This window comes from Chiloscyllium punctatum, chromosome 37 (assembly GCF_047496795.1).
Source record: "Chiloscyllium punctatum isolate Juve2018m chromosome 37, sChiPun1.3, whole genome shotgun sequence".
NCBI classification, from domain to species: Eukaryota; Metazoa; Chordata; class Chondrichthyes; order Orectolobiformes; family Hemiscylliidae; genus Chiloscyllium; species Chiloscyllium punctatum.
Genome location: NC_092775.1, coordinates 42,362,479 through 42,390,451, shown reverse-complemented (window position 1 = coordinate 42,390,451; position 27,973 = coordinate 42,362,479). Strand labels below are relative to the sequence as shown.

The window sequence follows — 27,973 nt, the reverse complement described above, 5'->3', positions numbered from 1 at the left end:
AAGATAACATCTTGCAGTGTCTTTTTTCTCATACATAGGACTTTTCAATGTGTCCATACAAGTTTTCAAGAAGGGTAGTTAATATATTTTTGCTCATTCAAACTCTTTTGTTAATAACCTTTGTATCTTTGCTTGTATAAATTTTCTTTATAATAAACCACACAGTGCTTGTTCACTAAAGAAACATGGCTGGTGTGTTTCTGATACAGAACTCCTTTTAAACACTTTTTAAAATTTCAACCTTTGTTGCAATCAGTGGAGGAGTGGTTCTAGGACAGGCAACAGTTCACCCTTCCATGAAATATAATACATTGTACTGGTGCTTAAGTTCAGCACTGAATCCATAGGTGAACTGGTGTAACTGAAAGTGGGGGAAATTATTTAAGAAATAAGACAATACCTATAAAAGTTTCGTGGGTACTGGAGTAAATTTCTACTAACTGAAATGCCCAGATTTGAAGTGACTCTACTTTGATAAACTTGTGCTCTGTTTCTCAATCTTCTATCTCTGAGGATAGTTTTCCTTATCTACTGTGTCCAGGCCAATCACAATTTTGAACACCTCTATCAAACCACCTCTCAACCTTCCTTTCTCCAAGAATTCTAACTTGTCAAATCTATCTCCGTGTCTGAAGTTCCACACCACTGTAACCATTCTTATGCATCTTTTCAACAGCCCATCTACTAATTTCACATCCTTCCTAAAGTGAGACCCTCAGAACTGGATGAAATACTCCAGTTGAGGCTGTACCAATGTTCTATACAAGTTTAACAAAATGTCCTAGCTTTTGCACACTCTGCCCCAGTTAATAAAGCCTAGCTTAATGTATACTTTCCTGCTACCTTGTATGATTTATGCACATATACAGCCAGGTCCTCCTGATCCTGCTCCTGGATCCTCTTTAGAACTAAACTATCATATTATATCATATCACTGCATTCTTTTATCTAAACTGAAAGATTTCATTTCAAAGAAAGACTTGTCTGGATGACGTTTCATTTGTCATTTGTCCACCCAATACCCAATACTATTGATGTCCTTCTCAAGTTCCATACTATCCTTCTCAAAATGCACAGTAGTTCCAATTTTTGTGTAGTTAGTAAACTTTGAAACTGTACCCTAAACAATAAGGTCTAGGTCATTACGAAGATAGACTGAAAAAGTAGGACTTGTTTTCCTAAAAGAGAAGAGGTTGAGAGAACATTGGACAGTGGGGGTGAGGATCAAGAAAGACCAAGAGATGAGAGACACAGAAAGAAAGAGAGAAGAAATAAAGCTTATTGTCTTTGGCAGAGGAACGAGCAAAAAGAACAAAGGGCAACAGAAGAAAAAAACATTTTTATGCAATAGTTAGGACCTGGAATGCACTAAGTGATTGGTGCAGACAGATTGAATAGTGGCTTTTAAAGGGCATTTGGATAACGAATTTGAGAGTTACAGCAAAGGAGTGGGTTCAAAGTTTGTGAGAAGATTTGTAGCTCGGGTGCTCGTTTTAGATTAGATTAGATTAGATTACTTACAGTGTGGAAACAGGCCCTTCGGCCCAACAAGTCCACACCGCCCCGCCGAAGCGTAACCCACCCATACCCCTACATCTACATTTACCCCTTACCTAACACTATGGGCAATTTAGCATGGCCAATTCACCTGGCCTGCACATCTTTGGACTGTGGGAGGAAACCGGAGCACCCGGAGGAAACCCACGCAGACACGGGGAGAACGTGCAAACTCCACACAGTCAGTCGCCTGAGGCGGGAATTGAACCCGGGTCTCAGGCGCTGTGAGGCAGCAGTGCTAACCACTGTGCCACCATGCCGCCCACCATGCCATCTCTCGTTGTAGTGGTTCTGTTTGCCGAGCTGGGAATTTGTGTTGCAGACGTTTCATTCACTGTCTAGGTGACATCCTCAGTGCTTGGGAACCTCCTGTGAAGTGCTTCTGTGCTGTTTCCTCCGGCACTTGTAGTCGTTTGAATCTGCCGCTTCCGGTTGTCAGTTCCAGCTGTCTGCTGCAGTGGTCGGTATATTGGGTCCAGGTCGATGTGCTTATTGATTGAATCTGTGGATGAGTGCCATGCCTCGAGGAATTCCCTGGCTGTTCTCTGTTTGGCTTGTCTTATAATAGTAGTGTTGTCCAGTCGAATTCATTTTGCTTGTCATCTGTGTGTGTGGCTACGAAGGATAACTGGTCGTGTCGTTTCGTGGCTAGTTGGTGTTCATGGATGCGTATCGTTAGCTGTCTTCCTGTTTGTCTTATGTAGTGTTTTGTGCAGTCCTTGCATGGGATTTTATACACTACATTGGTTTTGCTTATGCTGGGTATTGGGTCCTTCGTTCTGGTGAGTTGTTGTCTGACAGTGGCTGTTGGTTTGTGTGCTGTTATGAGTCCTAATGGTCGCAGTAGTCTGGCTGTTAGTTCGGAAATGCTCCTGATGTATGGTAGTGTGGCCAGTCCTTTGGGCTGCGGCATGTCCTCATTCCATTGTCTTTCCCTTAGGCATCTGTTGATGAAATTGCGCGGGTATCCGTTTTTGGCGAATACATTGTATAGGTGTTCTTCTTCCTCTTTTTGCAGTTCTGGTGTACTGCAGTGTGTTGTGACCCTTTTGATAGTGTCTTGATGCAACTTCTTTTGTGTGTGTTGGGGTGGTTGCTTTTGTAGTTTAGGACTTGGTCTGTGTGTGTGGCTTTCCTGTATACCTTTGTGGTGAATTCTCCGTTCAGTGTTCTCTACCATCACGTCTAGGAAAGGGAGTTGGTTGTCCTTTTCTTCCTCTCTCGTGAATCGGATTCCTGTGAGTGTGGCGTTGATGATCCGGTGTGTGTTCTCTATTTCTGTGTTTTTAATGATTACAAAGGTGTCATCCACATATCTGACCCAGAGTTTGGGTTGAATTTGCAGTAAGACTGTTTGTTCTAATCTTTGCATTACTGCTTCTGCTATGAGTCCAGAGATGGGTGAGCCCATGGGTGCGCCATTGATTTGTTCATATATTTGGTTGTTGAATGTGAACTTTGTTGTGAGGCACAGGTCCAGTAGTTTGAGTATGCCGTCTTTGTTGATAGGTTCAATGTCCTGTTGTCTGTTCTGTATATCCAGCAGGTTGGCTATTGTTTCTCTGGCTAGGGTTTTGTCGATAGAGGTGAACAGTGCCATTACATCGAATGAGACCATGGTTTCTTCCTTGTCTATGTGTATATTTCTGATGATATCCAAGAATTCCTGTGTGATTGTATAGAGTGTCTTGATCCAAAGTAGTGTACAAAATCCCATGCAAGGACTGCACAAAACATTACATAGGACAAACAGGAAGACAGCTAACTATATGCATCCATGAACACCAACTAGCCACGAAACGACATGACCAGCTATCCTTTGTAGCCACACACGCAGGTGACAAGCAACATGAATTCGACTGGGACAACACTACTATTATAGGACAAGCCAAACAGAGAACAGCCAGGGAAATCCTAGAGGCATGGCACTCATCCACAGATTCAATCAATAAGCACATCAACCTGGACCCAATTTACCGACCACTGCAGTAGACAGCTGGAACTGACAACCGGAAGCGGCAGATTCAAACCACTACAAATGCCAGAGGAAAGATCACAGAAGCGCTTCAAAGGAGGCTCCCAAGCACTGAGGATGTCACCTAGACAGGGGACGAAACGTCTGCAACACAAATTCCCAGCTCGGCAAACAGAACCACAACAAAGGAGGGGGTAATCGAACTAACTGAACTGCTCTTACAGAGGACAATACTAATGTGATGGACTGATTGGCCTTTTTGTCCTTTGATTTCAGCCTATCATGCTTTTTACCAAAGTGATTAAATGGAGGTTCAAACACATCACTTCACACACTGTAAACTCATAATTAGAAAGTAGGTGAATGATGGTTGGGCCTTGTGAATGATCATTAACCTCTGATATATATCTATTATCACATCAGAATGTAGAAGATATGCATAGCTATGCAAATGTTTTTGTAACTGTTACTTACCAAACAGTGCACCAGCACAGGATGGTGCTAAATCTTGAACATTGACAGATACCCCACTATGAAAACAAAGAGAACAGAACAATACTTCAACCATTACTTGTTTGCACAACGCACTCATCTAGAATAAACTTAAATCTGTTTAGCACTAACCCTCGATCAGGTAAATAAAATTTGCAAGCCTTTAGACAATAGCTCCTTTAGTCATTTATTCAAAATTTCAATTTCAAAATTAGAACTCAATTTAATATTTTGAATTACTTGTGAAGATGATTTGTTACTATCTACACAAAACTAACAAGCTAGTGCTGTTGTACATTTAACCATTCTCAGGCATTCTAAAGTGCTTTACAATCAATGGAATTCCTGCAGGGCATTTGCTATTATGGGATGTGGCAGACAAATTGAAAATAGCAAGATCCCACAATGGCAACTGCGATAAATAACCAGATAATCTGTTTTTTACTGTCATTGTTTGAGGGGAAAAAAATACCGTGGAATTATCCCTGACCACCTGATCAGGTACGCAATATCTCAATGTAATGTTCGATAAGAGAGACTTGCAGTTAAAAGCATTATTCATGTAATCCAGACATGTAAAGCACTTCACAGCTAATGACTGATCTTTGAAATGTTATTTTCTCAGGCAATCATACCAGCCATTTTGCACACAAATGCCCAGAAATAGGAAAGCAATAAATACCCACATCCTCTGATTGAATAGATTAGGATTAAAATACTAATGTTGGATGTGATACCAGTTTACTTTAAAATGAGATGTTTTACATCTACCTCAACGGCAGAAGCAACCTCAGTTTAATGTAACAACTGAAAGGCGAGAGCACCTCTAACAATCTAGCAATCCCTCTAAGGGATGAGATGTCAGATGAGATTACATATTTATATTCTGGAATGTAGCCTGAATCCATAATGCTCTCACACAGAAGTCAGTGATACCACTGAGGCGAGAGTGTGGTGCTGGAAAAGCACAGCAGGTGAATCGATGTTTCGGGCATAAGCTGTTCATCAAGAATGAGGCTTGTGGGTCAGAGGGCTGAGAGGTAAATGGGAGGGGGGTTGGGTTGGGGGGAACGTAGCTGGGAATGTGATAGGTAGATGAAGATGAGGGAGAAGGTGATAGGTCAAGGAGTGTGGAATGGATAGATGGGAAAGGTGATGGACAGGTCAGGAGGGCGGTGCTGAGTTAGAGGCTTGGGACCAGGATAATGTGCAGCGAGGGGGAAATGAGGAAACTGGTGAAATTCACAATAATTGCATGTGGTTGTAGGGTCCCAAAGCGGAATATGAGGCGTTCTTCCTCCAGGCATCCGGTAGTAATGGTTTGACAGAGTGGGAGGGGGTGTTGAACTGTTAGGCCACGGGGTGATGGGATTGGTAGGTGCGGGTGTCCCACTGAAGAAAGACAGGTCAGCGCAGGAATTTAGGAAAGCAGCACAGGAAACAGGGAGCAGCACTTTGGTTGAAAGCAAATTGGAGGAGAGCATTTCAACAATCAAATCTGGAGGTAAGAAAGGTATGGAGCAGGGTTTCAGTCTTAGATGGACTGAGGCAAGAATGGTGATGAGTGATGTTCGAGATGAAATGAAGAAATATTGGATTGAAAATCAATTCAGAGCCCAAAGGTTTTCTAAGATTTGGAAAAAATGAGGTTCAGCTAAAGAGGGTAAAATGTTAAAGGTAAAACCAGGTAAAATGTTAAAGAAGGCAGTATGTGTATGGTCTTTTCACCACATACTAAAAGATAATAGCTATTGTTTAGACTGAGGAAAATCAAGGTGCAACCTGCATTTACATAATGCCAGCCACATGCACAGAAATCCTAAATGCATTTCAGATGCATCAAAGTATCTTCTTGAAATGTACTCTGTGTTGTCAACATTGGGGCAGCCAAATCACATATAGCAAAATTTCCACAAAGAACTATGATCTAAATGACACCTAGTTTAGGTATTGTTGGAAAGGAAAACATTAGCCAGGGCATTGTGAAAACTTTCCTGCTCACCTTTCAATAATACAATAGGATCTTTTTATGTGCATTTGTTTTTGTACAAGGAAGAGATGCTTTAGGTCTGTTTGTTTAATAGAGTCAAACTCCAATGTTTGCTTTGTTCTCTTCATATGCTATTGTATAGAACTGACCTGCATTTGACTCTATGTATACATAAAGTTTTTTTATGAATAAAGTATAAAGTATAAAATAAAAAGAAAAGACCTTTTATGTCCACATGAGATTGGGCCTCAGTTTTGTAACTTACTAAAAATTGGCACATCTGCCAGTAGAATACTGAGCAGATAATATCAGGTATGGCTTGAACGCACAACCTTCTCGCTCAGCAATGACAGGCAAACCACTGAGTCAAAGCTAATAACTTAAGTCGACAATGTATAATATCAAACTGTGTCAAAGATGGCCCAAGATGTGAAAATATACTGTATCTAATCTTAGCTTACCTGTGACTGAAGGTCTGAAGTCCTAAACTAGCTGATATACACAGTAAGGATTGGTAATAGCTGCCTGAGTAACTCAATAATGCTGTAAAGATACTGGATAATCCCATGGCAATCACCTGTTTGAAGGAAAATATAAGAAACTGGTTTTAATTGTATTCTCTCATACAGTTAAACAATTTAAAAAATATTTTAAATAAACTACTAGTCTTCATACCTGCATTAATTTACGCACCTTAGCAGTGTCAAACCCTAAAAAAAGAGTAAACTCTGTAATATGCAAAGACAGAATTATCGCTACTAGCAAATATTTGTATACATTTTGCATTCACATTAATATTTTCCTCCATGTGTTCAGTTCAATTTACAGTTTCTTTTTCCTTTCTAAAACTTAGTGATTAATAGACCTGTTAATATTTCAAAACATTTATGACACCAAAACCAAAGCTTGTTTTCCATTGCTTTCCGTTGATTCATGGTTTCACAAGAAAGTTTGAGCTAGTTGTTCACCAGGGAAATCATTTCAGCCATTCAGCCCCTCGAACCTGCTCAGTCATTCAATAATAGCTAAGCTGACTGTAACCACCAATCCACATTCCCATTTACTACCAACGATCTTTCAACCCCTGATCAACCGAAATCTACATTCATCTGCCTTAAAAATATTCAGTTACTGACCTCCCTCACTTTTTCAAGGAGAGAGTTCCAAATACACACAAATCTCAAAGATAGACAATTGCCCAAAGAAAATTGTTTTAAATGGCCCCTACTTTTTAAACAGCGACTCCCACAAGAGGAAACATCCATTCCATATCTACCATGTCAAGGTCCCTCAGGGTTTTATATGTCTCAATCAAGTCACAGGACATGGGTATTGCTGGCTCTGCCAGCTTTTATTGCCCATCCCAAATGCCCTTAAAAAGGTGATGGTGGGTTGATTTCTTGAATGAATGTAGTTCATTCAATGTAAGTACAATCACAATGTTATTTTTTTTGGAGAGGTCCAGGATTTTGACCCAGCAACACAGAAGGAACAAAGATACATTTCCAAGTCAGTTTGGTGAGTGGCTTAAGACCGTAACTTGTAGGAGCAGCAATCAGCCATTTGGTCCATCATATCTGTTCTGCCATTCGAGTAGATCATGGCTAATCCGATAAATCTCAATTCTACCTTCCTGGGTCATCCCTCGATTCCTGTAATGATTAGAAAGCTATTTCAAGGCTGAAAGAGAACTTGCAGGTGATAGCATTCCTATGTATTTGCTACCCTTGTCCATCTCAATGGTAGTGGTCATGAGTTTGGAAGGCACTGTCTAAGACACCTTGGTGAATTTCTGAGGTGTATCTGTTCTGAATTGAACTAAATTGAATTTATTGTCACGTGTACTGAGACACAGTGAAAAGCTTTGTCTTGCGAGGAATACAGGCAAATCACATAGTTAAATAGCATAGATAAGTAAATAATAGGTAAACATCGGCAAAAATAAAAACACAGGTACAGGCGAATGCTAAGAGTTTGTGAGTCCATTCAGTATTCTAACAACAGTAGGATAGAAACTGTTACGAAACCGGCTGGTGTGTGTGTTCAGGCTTCTCTACCTTCTCCCCGATGGTAAAGGTTGTAGAAAAACATTGGCAGGGTGGGATGGATCTTTGAGAATTCTAGCAATCTTTCCTTGACAGCGGGCCTGGTAGATGGATTCTATAGAAGGGAGGATGACCTTTGTGATTGCCTGGGCCGAGTTCACCACTCTCTGTAACCATCTCTGATCTTGAATGGTACAGTTGCCATACCAGGTAGTGATATATCCAGACAGAATGCTCTCGATGGCGCACCTATAAAAGTCGGCAAGGGTATTCGCCTTCATGCCAAATTTACTCAGCTGCCTGAGGAAGAAGAGAAGTTGTTGGGCCTTTGTAACCAGTGCGTCCACATGAGCAGTCCAAGAAAGCTTGTTGTTGATGACCACTCCCAGGAGCTTGACACTCTCCAGTCATTCCACCTCTGTGCTGTTAATGTGTAGGGGGGCATGAGTAACATCCTGCCAAAAGTCAATAATGAGTTCCTTGGTTTTGCCGGCATTGAGAGCTCGGTTGTTCTCAGTGCACTATTTTTCCAGGTCTTCCACCTCCTGTCTGTAGTCTGTTTCATTGCCATCTGAGATATGGTGGTGTCATCCGCGAACTTGTAAATGGCATCAGTCTGGTATTTGGTGACACAGTCATGAATATACAGTAAGTACAGTAGAGGGCTGAGTATGCACCCCTGGGGGTTCTCGTGTTGACTGTTAGTGACGATGAAACATTGCCCTGCATTTTCACTGATTGTGGCCTGTGGGTAAGGAAACTGAGGATCCAGTTGCAGAGAGTGGGGCTTAATCCAAGATTACTAAGTTTAGTAATCAGTCTCGAAGGGATAATAGTATTGAAGGCTGAACTGTACTCAATGAGTAGGATTCTTATGTAGATATTCTTGGTGTCAAGATGTTCTAGGGAGGAGTGAAGGGCAAGTGATATGACATCTGACGTGGATCTGTTGCTCTGATAGGGAAATTGGAGTGGGTCAGAGTAGTGGGGAGGCTGGAGTTGATTAACGCCATGACCAGTCTTTCAAAGCACTTCATGACCACCAAGGTTAGGGCAACTGGGCGGTAGTCATTGAGACATGCTGCATGAGCCTTCTTCAGCACAGGGATGATGTCGGCCCTCTTGAACAGGCAGGGACAGGGGCCTGCTGCAGGGAGAAGGTGAAGATGTCAGAGAAGACCTCTGCCAGTTGATCTGAACATACTCTGAGTGCACGGCCTGGTACTCTGTCTGGTCCCGTCACTTTCCTTGGATTCACACAAAGGAAAACTGATCTGACCTCTGATGCAGTGATTGTTGGGATAGGTTCGTCAGGACTTGTCGGAAATGGTGTTGCCTCTCCACTGAAATTCTGCTCAAAGCGAGCATAGAAGGTGTTGAGACGATCTGGGAGGGACATGTCATCGTCTGCTATCATGCACTGTCTCTTTTTCGAACCTGTGATGTCATTCAGTCCTTGCCATCGTCACCGGTTGTCTATCTGCGTCTCTAGTTTGGATCGATATTGGTCCTTGGCTATCTTAATGGCTCTGCAAAGGTCATACTTGGATTCCTTATATTTGAGTGGGTCTCCTGATCTGAAGGCCTCACACCTGGTTTTTAGCAGGTTCTGTATGTCCTGATTCATCCAGGGTTTCCTGCTGGGGAACACCCGGACTGACTTCCTCGGTATCCACACACTTACTGATAAAGTCTATGACGGCAGTGGCATACTCATTCAAGGTACCTGCAGACTGTTTGAACATTGCCCAATCAGCCAATTCCAGACAGCATCAGAGTGTCTCCTCTGACCAGCACTGGATGTGTATCCTCGAGGGGTTCTCCTGCTTGAGCTTTTCCTGTAGGCCGGGAGAAGAAACACAGCATGTGGTCACAGTTCCTGAAACGAGGGCAGGGGATGGAGTGGTAGGCATCTTTCACAGTGATGTAATAGTAGCCTAAAATGTTCAGGCCCCTGGTGGGGCACGTGATGTTCTGATGGTACTTGGGCAACACCTTCCTTAGATTGGCTTGATTGAAGTCACCAGTTACAATAAACAGGGCCTCGGACTGTTCCGTCTCCAGGGTGTTAGTAGTGCACATCCAGAGCTTCCTCAACCTTTGCTTGTGGTAGCATGTACACAGCGGTTAGTATAGCAGCGGTCAAATTCCCATGGTAGATAGAAGGGCGGCATTTGATGGTGAGGAATTTAAGGTTTGGCGAGCAATGGCTGCCCAGGATTGCAATGTCCATGCACCACAAGTTGTTGATTAAAAAGCAAACCCCTCCACCCTTTGACTTACCTGAGGACACTGTACGGTCCATACAATGGTTAGAAAAACCATTAGCCTGAAGTACACAGTCGGGAATGGATGGGTTGAGCCAGGATATGATTGATTTTTATTGTTGGTATTAAGTGCCAATTGTGGAGGGAGTGAATGTTGTGGATGTAGTGCCAATCAAGTGAGCTTTTCAAGCTTCTTTCACATTCCTGGAGCTGCACCCATTGAGGTGAGTGGGGAGTATTCCATCACATTCCAGACCTACGCTTTGTAGATGGTGGACAGGCTTTGGGAAGTCCTTGGGTGGATTGCTTTCTGCATGACTGTGGCCACAGTACTTGTATCTATAGTCCCGTTCAGTTTCTGGTTGATGTTAACCGCTCCCACCCCCCACCTCAATATGTTGATAATGGACAAAATTCCAAGCCTAGCATGTGCTACCTGTTCTCATAACACATCCAATCCAGGTAATAGTCTAGTAAATTCATCTCTTAACTGCCTCTACAGCATTTGAATAAGGTGACCGGGGTACTGTGCACAGTATCCCAGATGCAGTATCAGCAGTACTCTAAATAACTGAAGCATAACCCCCCTACTTGTATTCAATTACCTTCAGGATAAATTCTAGTGGTTTTTTAATGACTTATGTACCACATAAAAACCATTTATACTTCATGCACAAGGACACCCAGATGGCTTTACATCTCAGAGCTTTGCAGTCTCTCTCCATTTAGATAACATGCCTCTGTATCATCCTTCCTGCCAAAATGGACCATTTCATATTTCCCCACACTATACTCAATTTGTCACATTTTTGTCCACTCATTTACTATTTGTATAATCTCCTTTTGTCCACTTCACAACTTATTACCTGTGATTGTTTCACCAGCAAATTTGGCAACCATACCTTCCATCTTTTTATCAAAGTCATTTATATAAATTGTAAACAGTTGGGGTCCCAGTATTGATACCTGTGGCACATCATTTGTTACATTTTCTCAAACACTCTCTGCTTCCTGTTAGCTAACCAATCTTCTATCCATGTCAATAGGTTGCCCCAGAGCTTTTATTTTTCACAATAAGCTTCGATGCAGCCCTTTATCAAATACCTCCTGGAAAACTAGGTACATTACATCCATTGGTTTCCCTTTAACCACATTATGGGTTACTTCCTCAAAGAATGCCAATAGATTGGTCAAACATGATTTCCCTTTCAGAAAACTAGACTGGCTGTAACTGACTAAAACTTTTGTAAGTATGATACTTTACCTTTTTTTCATAATAGCTTTTGACATTGTTAAGCTAACTGGCCTGTTGTTGCCTGATTTTTCTCCTCCTCCCTTTTTGTAAAATGGAGTAACAAACAGGAAGTAAACAATAGGTATGAATAGGCCTTTTCTCAGGTTAGGAAGATATGAAGATATGGTTAGGGACTAGTGCTGGGATCTCAACTGTTGATAATTTATGGAAATGATTTAGATGAAGGGACAGATGGCATAGTTGCTAAATTTATTGATGACATAAAGATAGGTAGGAAAGTACGTTGTGAAGGGAACATGAGGTTACAAAATATATAGAAAGGCTAGAAGAGTGGCCAAATATGTTGCAATTATCACTATCTTCCAATCTAATGGGACTGTCCCTGATTCAAGAAAGTTTTGGAAAGTTAGAACTAATGCTCCAACTCCCTCACTAGACATCTCTTTTTATATCTTCGGGACTCAGGCACTTGTCAGCCCACAGCTCCAACAATTACTCAGTATTCCTTCTCTGAGAGGTACCCTGAGCTTCTTCTTCCCTTCCATTGCCTTATCTATCGCTGTTTTTGGGATATTACTTGTATCATCTACAGTGAAGACTGATGCAAAATATCTGTTCATGTCATTCTTTATTTTCCATTCTTAATTTTCAAGTCTGACTCTCTATGGGACCAATACTCTGTCACCTCTATCCTTTGTTTAATTTTTATAGAAATTTTCCATATTTCTCAGAAGCTTTCTCTTGTACACTCCTTTTTAAAATTTGATTGTTCTTTGTTTTCTTTTATATTCTATCTAAACTTCTGACCTGCCTCCTGTCTTTGCACAATTTACGCTTTTCCTTAGGTGTGATACTACCTATAACCTGGTTAAAGTAGTTAATCACCTTCTACCTAGTTAACCCCAAATGGCAGGCCCATCCTTTGGGTTTTTCTTCCTCATTGGAACAAACTATTCCATATATTTTGAAATAGCCACTTAATATATCAGTACATTTCTATTGACTGATTCTTTAAATAATTTGCTGATTCACTTTAGCCAGCTCTGCATTCATGTTTTCATTACTGTTCTTATTTACATAGTAAAATAGGCTCAGACCCACTCCTCTCTCCCTCAAACTGAATAAAAGATACAATGGTTGCTGCTACCTAGGGCTGCCTTCATTTCAGAACATTCATTATGCTGACTGCACATTCCCATGTTTCATACGAAACCTATTGTTCTCAGAAGCTCTCCCAATAACATTCTATGAATGCATACGTCATCACCGATCAACTATTCAAGCAAAATTGGAAATAGATTGGGACCGTATATCAGAACAGTAAATTACCTATTTGTTAATGAAATTTGTTTCTTTAGATTTTCATTATTACAGGATAATTAACAATGTTTACAGTACAGCACTAATTGTCTGGTGGTGGAACAGAAAATGGAAAGGAAATCTCCCAATGTTTGTGTACCCAATGTTTTCCATTATAAAGTGGTTTGTGAAGTTTCTGAAGCAAGATAAGCTTACGTGATTCTACTGTACTAACCGCACCAATCCTGAACAAACATTACGAAGTGATAGCTCATTGTTTTGCACAAAGCCTGAAGGGACGATCAAGTTGTGTGCGAAAGGCCAAACATTGATTGAAACTGGGGTGGCGGGGGTGGGGGAGGATGAAGGGCATTAGGTTAAGAGTATTAATTAAAGGTTAAGGGTTTAGGAAGGATTGAGCTGGTGGATGAAGCAGAGTTGAGTGATGGGAAAGTCAACTGGTTCACAAAAAAAGAGGGACACTTGGAGAGGCGAAGAGTTGTGTGTTTGAGTAGTATGCCTATGTTTTTATTGGTTCAGTGTCAACAATATATGAAAATAAGCGATGTATAACTAGAAAGTTGCTGATTTGACCTCATTCATATACGTAGGTCCATGAATTTATGCTCAGCAGATCAAGTCATATTGATGTTGGCTTAATTAAATTCCTCAATTCTATTATTCCACGAAAACTCAACCTTGAAAACATGTTGTATTATTTTCAGTTGAAGATTATTTTGTTTTCTGTTTATTCATACAGTTTCACAAGAAAGGCTAAGCTAATTTCTCACCAAGCTTGACCAAATGATCAGTCAGAATGCCACCAAACAATGAGAAGGGGACTGCAACAGCCCAAGGAACTACATTGAAAATCCAACCCTGAAAGACAAAGACAGAATGCAGTCTCAATGAGAACCTTTTTCTTCAAATTAAATCCAAAAATTATTCATTCAATCTTAGTATCTGAATGTCCAAGAAATGTATAATCAAAGAAAAACTCCCATATTGTCAGCTGCTCACCTGGTTATACTAATGTATTCTCTTTTCCAATCACAAAGGAAGCGCAAGAGAGATTATATAAAGTTAATGTACATCTCAGAATCAAAGAGAAACCCATGCAGAAATGATAACAATATTCTCAATGAGGAGTCTTGTAATAGATACAAAACCCTATTGTATCAACATGGATAGTTCTCTGACTTTGTGTTGCGGGTGAAGCCCCTTGCATGTGGTAGTGTATAATGGAAAGTAGGTGTTTACTGCAATGTTAAATAGGAAGGTTGATCTCTTCCAGCAGCAAAGTGTAAATAGACAAAGGCATTTAAAATTTCAACTCCATACATATGTTGCATTGTGCTCTCAGAGTCTGAGCTGCAGCTGTGTTAACATCTTCCAAAATTATATACAATCAAAGGATACTTTAACAAGGACTATGACAAGTTAATGTAGCTTCTTGGAATCTGACAATCAACTTGAAGCAAAAAAATTATTTTACAGGCTTAATCTGTTGCCACGCTTAATCCAACATGTCTTTTAAATTCCCTCAGTGAAAATGATGATTTTGCTTCCTCTCTGTGGATAGGTTTTCCAGCCAATTGCAAAGCTACAGAAGCAAAAAAAAAGTAACTTTTTTCATAAGAAAGCAGCCATATGTTGGAATAAATACAAAATATTCCCATTGCTCCCTTAACTTTCCCAGTGTCTGAAGATGGGCAACAACAAAAATAACCTATTTCCTTAAATTTACAATTATATGGCTCCAATCCCTTGACCAAAAAAAAAGAGGTGACTTTACAATATTGATAAAGCAAATCTGCTGCCAGTTTTCAGTAGCAATGATGTGAGAAAATCAGCACTGATAAAGAATTAGATTTAATAGTTTCTAAAAAAAAGCTAAAAAATCATTATAGATTGCCCTTTATTTACTGGCCTAGAAGTAGAAAACAGAGAAATGTTTTCTGTTGCTCAATCACAATTTTTCAGTTCAGCATATGTGAAGATTTAACTTTACTAAAATTAAAAATGTTTTACAGCTATTCTGGACTTTAAAGATTTGGTCAACTTTATGATTAAAATTTTAATATTTATGCACAGTTGCATAGATCCACCTATTAAAATGAGCCTGTACAACTATTAGCTTTTTAATCTTATTCCAGGTTTTCCATTGTTCTTCATATAGCATGCAACATTCTTCAACAGAAACAGCATTCAAATCTCTGCTAATATAACTCTACCCACATGCTTAAAAAAGTAGTGCCAAAAAGAAAACCGTTTGCACATACTCAGGATTTTTATCTTCCTTGAGGGGGAAACACCAAACCACAAGGATTTACTTCCTTTTGATGCTATGAAGTAGATCAGAACCTCATCACCATGGTCACCATTACAGATTACACAGAATAATGATAGAATGGACAGAACATTGGATAGATAGAAATTATTTCTGCTTTAACCCTTAGTTTTGAAGATCCTGTTTTAGTTAGAAAATAGTAGCACATGTAATCACAAAATTCTGATTTTTTAAAATTGAAATATAATTTACTTAATTCATTGTTACATCTTATAAAAGAACTTGATAGAGTTCACAGGCTAGAGACAACACACCTTAGATTCAGGAAACGAATCATGGAAGAATGTGGGCATCCATGACAAAAGGCAGAAAAAAGTACCGCTGATGCAAACATGAGCTACAATGACACCCCTGTTAAAAAGACAAACATTATTAAAAGAATGACGTGCAACAGATTAAATCATATAAATGTAACAGTGATGGAAAATGACCATAACTCTGAATCAAATTGACAATGAGAAAGGAAGACATCATAAAGAGAGTCAAAATCAATGAAACTCCAATGCTAAGGTGATCAAAACTGTACATTTGCTTTGAGAGATTAAGGACGGATGAAACTGCTTTCCCCTCCACCCCCCGCCCCCGTGAGGGAGAGAAAAACAACTATTGGAGACCTCAGTCCATATTTTAACAGAAGTTGTTTTAATTGGAGTTGACAAAGGTGTAGGATGAAATGAAACACAAGAAAAAACACAATGCTTTCCTATTGATTCTGTAGATATAATCCATCTACTTAATTTTGAATGTGAGCAGAGAACTGCAAGGCATTGGTTTAAAATGAACAGGATCAATCAGATAGATAGAGGAAACAACTTCCACTCCCCATATTTAGTGATGTGAAAGACAACATCAGCACAAAAGTCAATGCTTAATTAAGAAGCTTTGCAAAATCAGTGAATTAATATCTAGCTAAGAATAGTTGGAAGATTGCGGACAATTAATGCGCTGAAATGATAGGGGAGAGTAAGATAGCTTCTGTTTTGTCAGCAGGTTGCTTTAATTTTGGAAGTTGGCTAACCAAGGATGATTAGTTTCCAAACGCAGATATTGTAGAGCTTGGTTTGATCATCTTTGCCAGTTAAGGACCATTTCTATCAAATCTTTCTTTAAGAATATAAGTTTGGGTGTGGATGAAGTCAATTAATGAATGTGGACTGTACATATCCGACTAATGAAAAGGGAGAGTTCAATGGGTCACACAGTTTTTTTCTCACTCCTACGCTTTTACATACAAATCCAGCCACAGCACACACAACCAACTTTTGAAATGCTTGAGAAAGGAAGCTATTGTTCATTCAGTTGGTCAATGACAAATGGTAGAAGGCAAAGATGGGGCAAGAGATAGAACATCATTCTGCAACAGTTAGATGTCACTCAGTTACTCAGGGAATCAATGTAGATTTTATTTTTGACAGCTGATCAATATATGCATTCAATAATTCTATGAATGATAGCAACTGTTTCATGCAGCACCACCATTAACTGACCGTGCACTAAAGTATTAGTCAGAATCTCTTGCTGTATTTGGACACACAACCTCAGATTCATCTTGAATGGAAGATTGAGGTTAACATAAAATGATGAATGGGAATGCAACCTAGTGAGCTTTTGCTGGGACTGAGAAAAGTCAGGAATAAGGTAGAAGGCAGGAAAGATTCAATGACAAAAGGAAATGGGTATGGAACAAGTAAAGAAACACTAAGATATGATCAGAGAAGATGTAAATTGTGATTACAGAATCACTCATAAGTGTTGCCCAAAAACAAAGTGCAGAGACTTAGATCTATATTTGTTGAAATATGGAAAGTAGAGGTAGGTGTAGGTCACGTGGCCAATGAGCCAACTTCACCATTCAACATGATTATTCTGATCTCCTGTCTCAAAGTCACACTCTTGTTCTCTCAACATACACTTGACACCTTTATCTTCTCAAAATCTATTTCTTTCTTAAATATATTCAGTGATGTCACCCCCACAGCATTCTGTGATAAAGAATTCCACAGGTTCTCCACCCTCTAGGTGCTCGCCCTCCTTTCTCCTACCTTCCAGTTTTTCATTCTCCTTTTCTATTGTTCATTTTCAACCTTGCTTCCCTTATTCCTGTCTCCTTTTTTTATGTTCCCGTTCCCCGTCATTCTAGTTTGTTTTTAATATTGAGTTTGTAAGGCTGTAAATTGTCAAATCAAAACATGAGGCGATGGTCTTTCAACTTATGTTGAACTTCATATGAATTATGTAGAATTGTGAAGACAAACACTTGAGAGACGAAGTGGGGCAGAGAATTAAAATAACACGTGACTGGAAGCTCATGTCCACACTGGCAGGCAATTATAAGTATTCTTAAAAATGATCACCCAATCTATACTTGGTTTCCCCAGTGCAGGTTCTGTTGACCACAATGGAGAGGAATCCCTAATTGAGGAAAAAGCATACCAATATCATTCATTTTCCTCTAGCACCCATCTCTTCTTCCAATATCCCCTCTCCTCTCTGGCCTTAGTTAGCAGTCTTCGGTGAAAATGTCAGGTTTATCCCTGTAGCCTCTAACACAGCTGAGCGCTTAATTCATGGCTTTCAGGTTTATCCCCATTTCATTATCCAGAAGACCATCCAGCATCCCAGGCTGGGTGAGCAGTTCATAGAACACTTGTGCTCTATCCACAAAGAAAACTCTGAGCTTCTAGTTTCCTCCCACTCCAACACACCTCCATGTTCTCTGGCCAACGTCTCTGTCTCAGGTTTGCTGCAGTGCTCCAGTGAAGCCCAGCGTAAGCTGGGAGAATAGCATCTCACTTTCTGTTCGGGGACCTTGCAGCCTTCTGGAATTAACATCAAGCTCGACAATTTTAGGACTTGAGCACCCATCTCCATGTTTTTCCCCACCCCCACGTACCAGATCTTGGCATCACATAGGCTGCTTCCACAATATCCATTGCCAGTCACTAATAGTCCCCATTAGTAACTATTCATTTCCCCATTCTGATCTTTACCCACTCCTTCATCTGTCCAATTGTTTCTCTCTCTTTGGGCTCTACCTCCACCTATCATTTTACACTCTCCCCTCCTCATCTTCTGTATAAAACCCATCCCTACTGAATTTTTAACTCTGATTTCTTTCCACAGATGCTGCCAGACGTGCTGAGATTTTCCAGCAGTTTCTGCTCTTTGGTCTTCTGTCCCAAAAAGCTGCTCTCAGGTGAAACAGCAAATTACAGTAGTTGCTGCTCAAAATGCGAGAGACCAAAGACTGAAAAGGTAACAGTTTTGCTGAGCAGCTGTTCAGTTCACAAAAGTGGCTCTAAACTTGCAGTTGCCTATCATACTAAATCCTTACTCCACTCCCACTAAATTCATTCTATCCTCAGATGCCTCATCGTTTAAATAAAGCTCAACATAAGCTCAAGGAGCACCTCGCCTTTCAATTTTGCACTTTACAACAGTCTGGAACTAACATGAAATTCAACAATTTCAGATCATTACCTCTGCCCCACTTCTTGTTTGCTTTGTAGACAGCAGTTAGCATTGACTCTGCCATTTCCATTCGCATTTCCTCCAAATACAACTTTTGTTTCTTTTCACTTGTCCCAATCCTGTTACAAAGCCCTTTCAGCCCTCTTGCCATTTTATCAGTTTTGCCCTCTCTTTTAATTTTTAAAATTAATTCTCAGGATGAGGGTGTCACTGGCTAGGCTAACATTGATTGCCCATTCCAGAGGACAGTCAAGAGTGAATGATATCTCTATAGGTCTGGAGTCATATGTAGTCCAGACCAGAGAGGGATGGAAGTTTCCTTCCTAGAAGAACATTAGTGAACAGATGGATTTTTCCAACAATCAACAAAGGATTCACAGTCATCATTAGACTCTCTTTCTCCCAGCTCCCGATTTTTCTCATCCTCAATACTTGCTTAAAACCTATTGCATCTTACTTTTCTTTCTTGTTCTGATGAAAAGGTCATTAGCCTGAAGTGTTAACATTATTTCTTATTCTGCAGATGCTGTGAGACCTATTTTCAGAATTTTATGTCATTTGTGAGAAGAAAAATGCAGTTTTCCAGAGTTCTTCAGGTCTTGCCACTGCTTAGCTCTTAAGTTAGGAAAGTAAACAGAAGGCAACTGTATTATCAGAGTCTGATCTGTATATTCATAAACAAAAATCACTGTCTTTGGGCAGATTTAAAATTTTGGCAGGGGAGTAGTAGGCAAATTCCCCACTCCATTTTAACTACCCTGCCTGATTTTCACCAGACAGAGAGGACTTTCAAACGTGGAATATAGAACATCTATGCAGCGAAGCAAACAATAAGAGCTTTTGGTTCACAGTCTATAGTGTAATTAGGTATGTATTCTTCCTCTACCTTTAACCCTTGATCACTTTCTTTCATCAATTTAAAAAAGGCAAATGTATTCTTTTTTTAATACATGAGAAGAAATGCTACATCTCATATTTGCATATAAAGTCTTTTAACTTTCTTTAAAACATTATGGATAACAAAAGAAATGTCCAAAGTCTGATCGCTGTGCCACAACTGAGCTACAGATACAAACTCTTAATATCATTCTTTTCATTCACAAAACAATTCAACGACAGTGCTTCTGCAAGTATGTAACTATGTTAATTATAATGTAAATGCTGCCATCTAGAGGCTAGAAACCCCATCCAAAGCCTTTTCTGACAAAGGGAAATCTTATTTCAGTAATACAATGCAGTACAAGAAGTTCAAATTTCACTTAAAAAAACTTTTCCACACACTTAATCACAACATCTCCTGAAATGTCATTTCCTATAGATAAAATAAATCACCAAAGATTACTTTACATGTGCCATGTTGTTTGGTAATATTTGAATATTATGCCTTTGCTAATTGGTATCCAGTGTTATGAATACATGCAATAATGTGATATCTCCAATGTGTGCAGAATTGTGCTATAAAATATTTGTTAATAAAAATCTAGTGGCGAATTGGCAGATGATCAATACAACTTAACTCTTTTATAATCAACAAAACATACATTACATAGCACCTTTAATATAGATGTCTGAAGGTAAACATTAAAAGGGGTATAATCATCTCAACAAGGATTTATGTCATTTGAAACCAATAGATTATCAACACTAACAGAACAGCCCTCACATGCTGCAACCCTTCTTACAACAATTCAAAAATACAAGCCAAAAGCAAGAAAATAGAACAGAAGAAAGGAAAATCCTATTAAGTGATTAATCAAAAGGTTCCTTGTAGATTTGTGGTATATATGGTAACTATGCAAATTAGCACAACTTAAACTTGTTAATAAAGTTAATTGTAATGTCATTTTCTTAAATATCTATTGCAGAATTGAATAGTTTATCTTTGTACCATCACATGTTCAAATTTAAATACATTACAAGGGTTTTTAGAAATCCATTAGCACTCACCTTTGGAGATATAGTGCTTCCCTTCATATTCTGGTCACTTTAACACAGGGTATAGGATCTCCAAATTTCTACACTTATTTTATTAGTTTCCAGAATGTCATAAAAGTCTCTCAGAGAGTGAAAACATAAATTTCTTAATCATAATAAATCTCTTGTCACAAGTAGTCATATTTTAAGGTCATATTTAAATTAAAGTGCAGGTCATGAGTTCAAGGCCCACTCCAGGCCCTGAATACACAATCCAGATACTACTTTAGGGCTATAGCAAGGAAGCATTGCACCATCAGAAGTTCCGGCTTCCAGATGAGATGCTTATTATCATCAGGTGCTTCATTTGCTTTTCCAGACCAAACTAAAAGATCTCAAGGTGCAATTTGAAGAAGGCCATGGGCAATTCCTAATGTCCTGAGAAATACTAATACCTCAGGTTTTGAAAAGAGCTACACAAAAAAAAATTCTGTTTCTTCCTTTCTTTTATCATCCAGAAAAAAGCACTACAGTCACTTACCAGACAGGAGCACTTTTAAACAGTTTTCTCCATGCGACTTTATCGTCCTTTGAATTCACTAGACTGTTGCCCAAACTTTCCAAAGATATAATCTGGTCTACATGACATAAATTGTTATGAAAGTCATAATGATATGAAGGTATTTGCACAAAGGAACAGAATATCTCATTGACAATAAAATTATAAGGCAGGAACGATAACAAAATGATAATGTTTATTTACCTTCTCCTTTGAGGAAGTATTTCCACATACAGTAGGCCCACAGAATTGAAGGGATGCCAGAAAAGTAGAACACACTCTCCCAGCCAAACCAGTCCAACAAAACTGAGCCAAAAGCTCCGATTATTAATGTCCTATAGGATAAAAAAATAGGTCATCAACATACAATGGCAAACGTTTATTCACTGCAAAGTCAACAATTTCTCTCCAAAGGTTGTGTAGCTTTGGAACTCTCTGCTTCAGAAGGCAGTGGAGACAGAGATCATTGCATATTTTTTAAGACAGGGTGGATAGATTCTCGTTAGCTAATTTTATCAGGGGTAAATGGGAATGTGGAATTTGAAACAATGAGATCAGCCATGATTTTACTGAATGCAGACAGATTTGAGGGCCTAAATGATCATAAATTTGTATGTAGTTCCCCTGCCCGAGTAACGCTTGCAAGGCACATTTACTGCAATAACTATTGATCAGTGACACCTTTAACACAATTACTAAAACTGATTATTTTAATTGAATTATTTGACATGATGAGACCATAAGACATAGGAGCAGAAATTAGGCCATTCAGACCATAGAGTCTGCTCTGCCATTCAATCATAAGTTTCTCAACCCCATTCTCCCATTTTCTCCCCGTAACCTTTGATCCTCTTGACAATCAAGAACCTATCTATCTCTGTCTTAAATATAATCGATGACCTGGCATCCACAGCTTTCTGTGGCAATGAATTCTAATTTTTGAGAAGAATATCAAAAAATGTCAGTAGAGTACTAACGTTAATACAATTCATGGTAATATCATGTAAACAAAACTGAAACTATAACTACGGTTTTCTTTTTGAAATGCCTTTAACATGAACAGAATCAGGCATATATGGGTACCAAACCAAACCCAGAGATATTAGGTTAGGTGACAGAAATCTAAATCAAACCTGTTTAAACAGCAACTTATAGAGGACAGAGAGGTTTAGGGAGGGAATCCCAAAGCATAGGAACTTCCTGGCTGAAGCATGGCTCCAAATGGTGAAGGAATTAAAATCAAGGATGTTCCTCAGAGACCAGAATTAAAGAAACCCATTTACCTTGAGGAGTGGTGGGGGTGAAGGAGATCATGGAGATTGGGAGGGGCAATGTAAATAAGGGATCTGAGAAAAAGGATAACAATTAAGAAAGACAAGAGGCATTGTTTGAGTTGGTATCAATGTGGGTCATGGAGTAGAAGGATGTTTAATCAACGATGTGTTAGGAGTTAGGAAATGGGTAGGTGAGTTTTGGATTACCTCGAATTTACAAAGAATAGCATTTGGGAGGCTGTTGGAATAGTCCAAGCCTGGTAGCAGATCACAAAATTGTTACTGTGCAGGAGGTGGTCATTTGACCCATCATATCTGTACTAGCCCTCTGAATATTTTAACTTACTATCAATCTCCTGCATTTTCCTTATAACCCTTGTACATTATAAATAATCATCCAATGCCCTCTTAAATACCTCAACTAAACCTCCCTCACTCTTGCAGGGAGGAATTCAATAACCTAACTATTCACTGTATGAAAACAGATTTTGTCACCATCCATTTGTTTCTTTTGCATAAAAGCAAATTACTGCGGATGCTGGAATCTGAAACCAAAAGAGAAAATGCTGGAAAATCTCAGCAGGTCTGGCAGCATCTGTTTCTTTTGCAAATCACTTTAAGACAGTGTCCCCTGAGTCTTAACCCATTTATGAGTATGAACGGTTTCTCCCTATTCACTACCCAGGCCCTTCATCATTTTGAAAACTTCTATCAAATCTCCACTTAGCTTTTTCCTCTTCAAGGAAAACACTCGCAATTTCTCCAATCTGTCCTCATAACTGGAGTGTCTTATTCCTGAAACCATTCTTGTAAATGTCTTCTGAACTCTCCCCAATGCAATCATATCCTACCTATAATGTGGCACCCACAACTGTACACAATGGTCCAGCTGAGGTCTAACCAGCATCATCATAACTGTCAGGCTCTTGTACTTCATGCCCCAATTAATGAAACCAAGAATACTATTTGATTCATTAACAGGTCTCTCAACCTGACCTGATACCTGACAGATGTACAGAAACAAAAAGGTCACTCTGCTGTTATACACCTTTTAGGATAGTACCCTTTGTTTTACACTGTCTCTTTATGTCCTTTGTACCAAATGACTGCATGCTCCTTCACACTTAAATTTATCTGCTTCCTATCTATCACTTCATCAATGTGTCAATGTCCTTTTGAATGTCTACACTATTCACCTCACTGTCCACAATGTTTCCAGATTTTATGTTGCAATCTTTGTTTTGTCAAATACAAACATTGAAATTATCTCCTGCACACCAAGACCTAGATCAATTATAAAAATCAGGAAAAGCAAAGGTGCAATAACAGGCACTGGGGATCTCACAGCAAACTTTCTTCCAGCCCAAAAAGTTGCTCATTAACCATTACTCTCTCCGTTACATCCCTCAGGCAATGTTTCATCCATGCTGTTATTGTCACTTTCATTGCATGACCTATAACTTTCCTCACAAGTCTGTTATGTGACACTACATCAAATGTCTTTTGGAAGTCCACGAATATCACATCAACAGCTTTGTCCTCGACACTCTCTCTGTCACCTTCTCTGTTACCTCGTTAACAAACACCAGCAAATTAATTAGACACAATAAGTCCATACTGGCTCTTCCAAATCAGGTCACATTTTTCCAAATGACTATTAAGTCTAACCTAAAGAACTGTTTCTCAAAATTTCCTTATCACCAAAGATAAGCTAAGGCTCAGGCAATATTACAGAGGTGGAAATATTCAGTCTTGGTGATGGTTATGTGTGCAGAAGCTCATCGCACTGTTAAGAATGACACCAAGGCTGCATACACTCTGGATTAGTCACAAACTGTGGTCAGGGAGAGAGAATGTGCCATTGAGAAGGAACAGAAGACAATGATTTTGGTCATTCCAATACTTAGTCAATGATCATTTCTGACCATCTAGTATTGAACATGAGGGAAGCAATCTATGGAGAGGGAAATGGTTGAGAAAGGTGATGGCGAGATCGAACTCAGAGTCATCAATGTATATGTGAACAATGACAGTGTTTTCAGGCATCATACATTTAAGAATGACAAGGGGCCACAAATGCATCAGTCTGTGATGTAGAATTGTCAGAACTTAAAGGTAATTCTCCAGCCACGACAGGTAAAAATGGAGCCAGGTGAGTGCTGTTCATCCAAGTGGACAATGGCAAACAAAGCCCGACATGAATCCATTGTCTGTACCTTTGAGTGACTGCTTCAGAAGGGACACTAGAGTCTCAGAACCAAACTTATGCTCATTTTTAATCCAGTGCACATTGGACTTGAAATGTTTACTCTGTTTCTCTCTCCATATTCTGCTCAGTTTCTCCAGCACATTTCTTTTTATATTTCAGGAAATTACATCATTGTATCAGAAGTAGGATCTCAGGAATGTACCAATAATAGTTATGGCAATTTCTAGCCTACAATGTTTCAACTAAGTGTGCTATTAATTTTTTGTGATGCCAGTGATAACCTTATTTGATTAATTCAGTTTTATGGTAATGCACACAGTTTGTTCATCTGTTGCTAACAGTGTCTTTTCTACCCCAACCTACGAACTTGACTTTTTGCAATAAACCTGGAAGATGTGACTTACCCAACCTGGGAGCCAGTGCACACCGCACTGCTGGTAAATGCTCGTTCACTCTCTCGCACTCTATTGGAGAATAGACTTGACAGAGATGGGAAAAACACACCTAAATTTTCCCAAGAAACATACAAAATTTAACATTTTATTCAATTATTATTTAACTCAAATATAATTGTTTTTTGAAGTCAAAACAATTAAAATATTCTCAGAATTAAAGCATAGATACTCAACATACAAGAGGTAATTTTGCAAGACTCTGTTCCTACCTGCTGAGTCTTCATTCTGAGGATACAGCTTTGAAGAAAGGTTATCATACTCTGGTCCAATTCTGTGACTAACCTTAGCACTTGCTTCTAACTATGCTCCAAACTGGAATGGGGATTTTAATCTGAAGTGTTATCTATGTTGATTGGCCCTATTCGGTGATTTGAGTTTTGCTAGTTTTGCAACAATGTTTGTACTGTTAACATACACTGTAATCACTGCCAACATTATCTCAATTTATGTGTTGGGCTATGGTGCAATAAAATTTGATGCATTTCAAAACGACGAACGGTGATGCTGCTTAAAAAAGTATTAAAAACATGTACAATAGCACTTCTCCTTTAACTCCACTAGTGAATACACCATGCAGTGCATTACTAAACCATAATTAGCAAGATGACTGATTAGAATTAATTTTTAACTCAGTATAAAGTGAGAGAGAAAACAAATCAGCATTGTTCCAGCTCCTGCTATTTAATCACTACTCTAAGTTATCAAGCAAGGATAAAGCTGTCGTCAATTTATATGAGCTCCAGGGATTAATATCTCACAAATTCTCAAACAAAGAATAGTCATTTGAGCAAAATGCTGGGATACCAATGGAACAATAAACTAGCCATTAAAATTAGGGTAGAGAGTCATGAGAAAAAAGCAGCACAGGAAGAGCAAGTTTAACATTCAATTATGTTTTTAAATGCTTTTTAACTTCCAAAAAGCAAAGAAAACATAATGGACTGGATTTTCTTACTAGATTAATAGTGAGGCTAACAGCACAGCAATTCTGCTGTCCACACGCATGCAAAACCAGGTGTTGTTTCCAGAGCTATCTTGCTCCTCATCAGGGTGTACTGTTGCAATTATGAATACAACCATGAAACGTGACTTAGTTGCTGACTAGTTTCCCACTGAAGACAACAGAGAAGTTGAAGGCTGATGCATTTGTGAGCAATGTGTGCTTGTAACATACGTCAGCACATATGTAAAATCAATTTTGAGGACAAGTGAGAATATATGCTGTCTCATTCTCTTTGAAGATAATTAATGCTAGAGAACATTTTAAAAATGTTTTTCCTTTACTTTTTGTGCTTCTTCTATCTAATTAATCTCATCTGAATTTCCCAAAAGTCTTTTTCCTTTTTAAACATGATTTATGACATTGGAGGATTTTTACTGAGTTTACATTTCCTGACTTATACTTTGCAGGCTGGATTTTAGTTCCAGAGCCCTAACCCCAATGGGTTGGTGAAACAGAAGTGTCCACAGAAGGACCAGGGAAGAGATTTTGAAGGAAGAACAGAATGAAGACGGTGCCTCCAGGAGACCCAACCATCAGATGGCAGGTAGAATCTATTGATGGAAGAAATAATGAGGCTCTGAACAGCAACACTTCCAACAGGAGAAGGGGGTGCTGCCACAGTAGTTGACAAGATTGTGTGGGGCTGGAGTCGGCTTCCAAAGACTAATGCAAAGCAGACTGTGAGCTCAGCTTCCAGACTGTCACAGCTGGGGGGAAAGTCCTCCAAAGGATGGCCAATGGTGGCAATGGTTGTTGCAGCCCAGCAGTTCCATATTGGGTAACTTTGCAAGATCCACCCACTCCAGCTTGCCATCTGGAGGCTGTCACCATTCCGAAATGACCACAAGCCTCATTGGAAGTGAAGTGCAGATTGTGAAGAATGCATTTAATTGCCTACCAGCCATTGACAGGCAAATACAATCATTCGCAGAAGTCACTTCCCTGAAAAGGGACCAAAGGCAGGTATCTGGCAGCCATCAAGCATGCAGCCAGATGTGAGAAAGTGTAGGCATATCTGTATCCACCTGTGAGCTATTTGTCTCTATGAAATTCTTCAAACTGATTTGTTAAACAGCCTGTTTCTTGACATGACTAGTAGAAGGTACCACATTGGATTTGCCATCAGATGCACATCTCCACATAGCAACCAGTGGAAACTCTGTAGGCAGCAGTGGGCATAATGAATACAAAACACCATCTCTCTGCTAATAAACCTGAGAACTGTGGATACGGGAGATCTAAAACAAAAAAGCAGAAATTGCTGAAGAAATTCAGCAGGTCTGGCAGCAACTGTGGAGAGAAAGCAGAAATAACGTTTCAAATGCGCTAGACTTAAAACATTAACTCTGCTTTCTCTCCACAGATGTTGGCAGTCTTGCTGAGTTTCTCCAGCAACTTCTGTTTTTGTATGCTTTACCACTTCTTTGTTCCTTGCTGCAAAATTAGGACATGTTACACAATCTATCATTCCTTTCACGTTGAGGAATCCAAGTTTATTACAGGACTAATTTTTAGCTATTCAATGATGGTAATAAATGCTCTGTTCCAAAACTGGCAAAGAATAGGAGAAGGAAAAAGGAGGTGGCTCTGATGAGGTGATATCTGGATAGAGGAACTACATTAACTTCAACCAGAAAAATGCCTTTTACACAAATAATTTATTATTAAGTGTGATGTCTCCATCAAGATTTTGCCTGAGATTTATAACCACTACACCAAGGTACATACTATTTCACCAGATGCAACAGCACAAATTAAAATTGACCAATTAGCCTAACCTCGGTCATGGGTAAGATCCTGGAACCCATTGTGAAGGATAAGATTTCTGAATACTTGGAAGTGTATGGTAAAATAGAGC

The 27,973-nt window shown here is 39.3% G+C and overlaps 1 protein-coding gene across 6 annotated transcripts in view; it reads right to left on the bottom strand.

Moving 5' to 3' along the window:
• slc17a9b (solute carrier family 17 member 9b) overlaps window positions 1-27,973 on the bottom strand; it is a 61,662-nt gene that overhangs the window by 15,482 nt on the left and 18,207 nt on the right. For 5 of the 6 annotated variants that reach the window (XM_072556673.1, XM_072556674.1, XM_072556676.1 and 2 more), the window contains 8 exons: window positions 25,062-25,161; window positions 21,379-21,509; window positions 21,157-21,253; window positions 15,485-15,581; window positions 13,672-13,759; window positions 6,690-6,742; window positions 6,476-6,591; window positions 4,007-4,062 (listed from right to left, as the gene is read on the bottom strand). In XM_072556673.1, the coding sequence (XP_072412774.1) occupies window positions 4,007-4,062; window positions 6,476-6,591; window positions 6,690-6,742; window positions 13,672-13,759; window positions 15,485-15,581; window positions 21,157-21,253; window positions 21,379-21,509; window positions 25,062-25,161 (738 nt within the window). The remainder of the gene's footprint in view (window positions 1-4,006; window positions 4,063-6,475; window positions 6,592-6,689; window positions 6,743-13,671; window positions 13,760-15,484; window positions 15,582-21,156; window positions 21,254-21,378; window positions 21,510-25,061; window positions 25,162-27,973) is intronic. The other variant, XM_072556675.1, reaches the window with a different exon arrangement.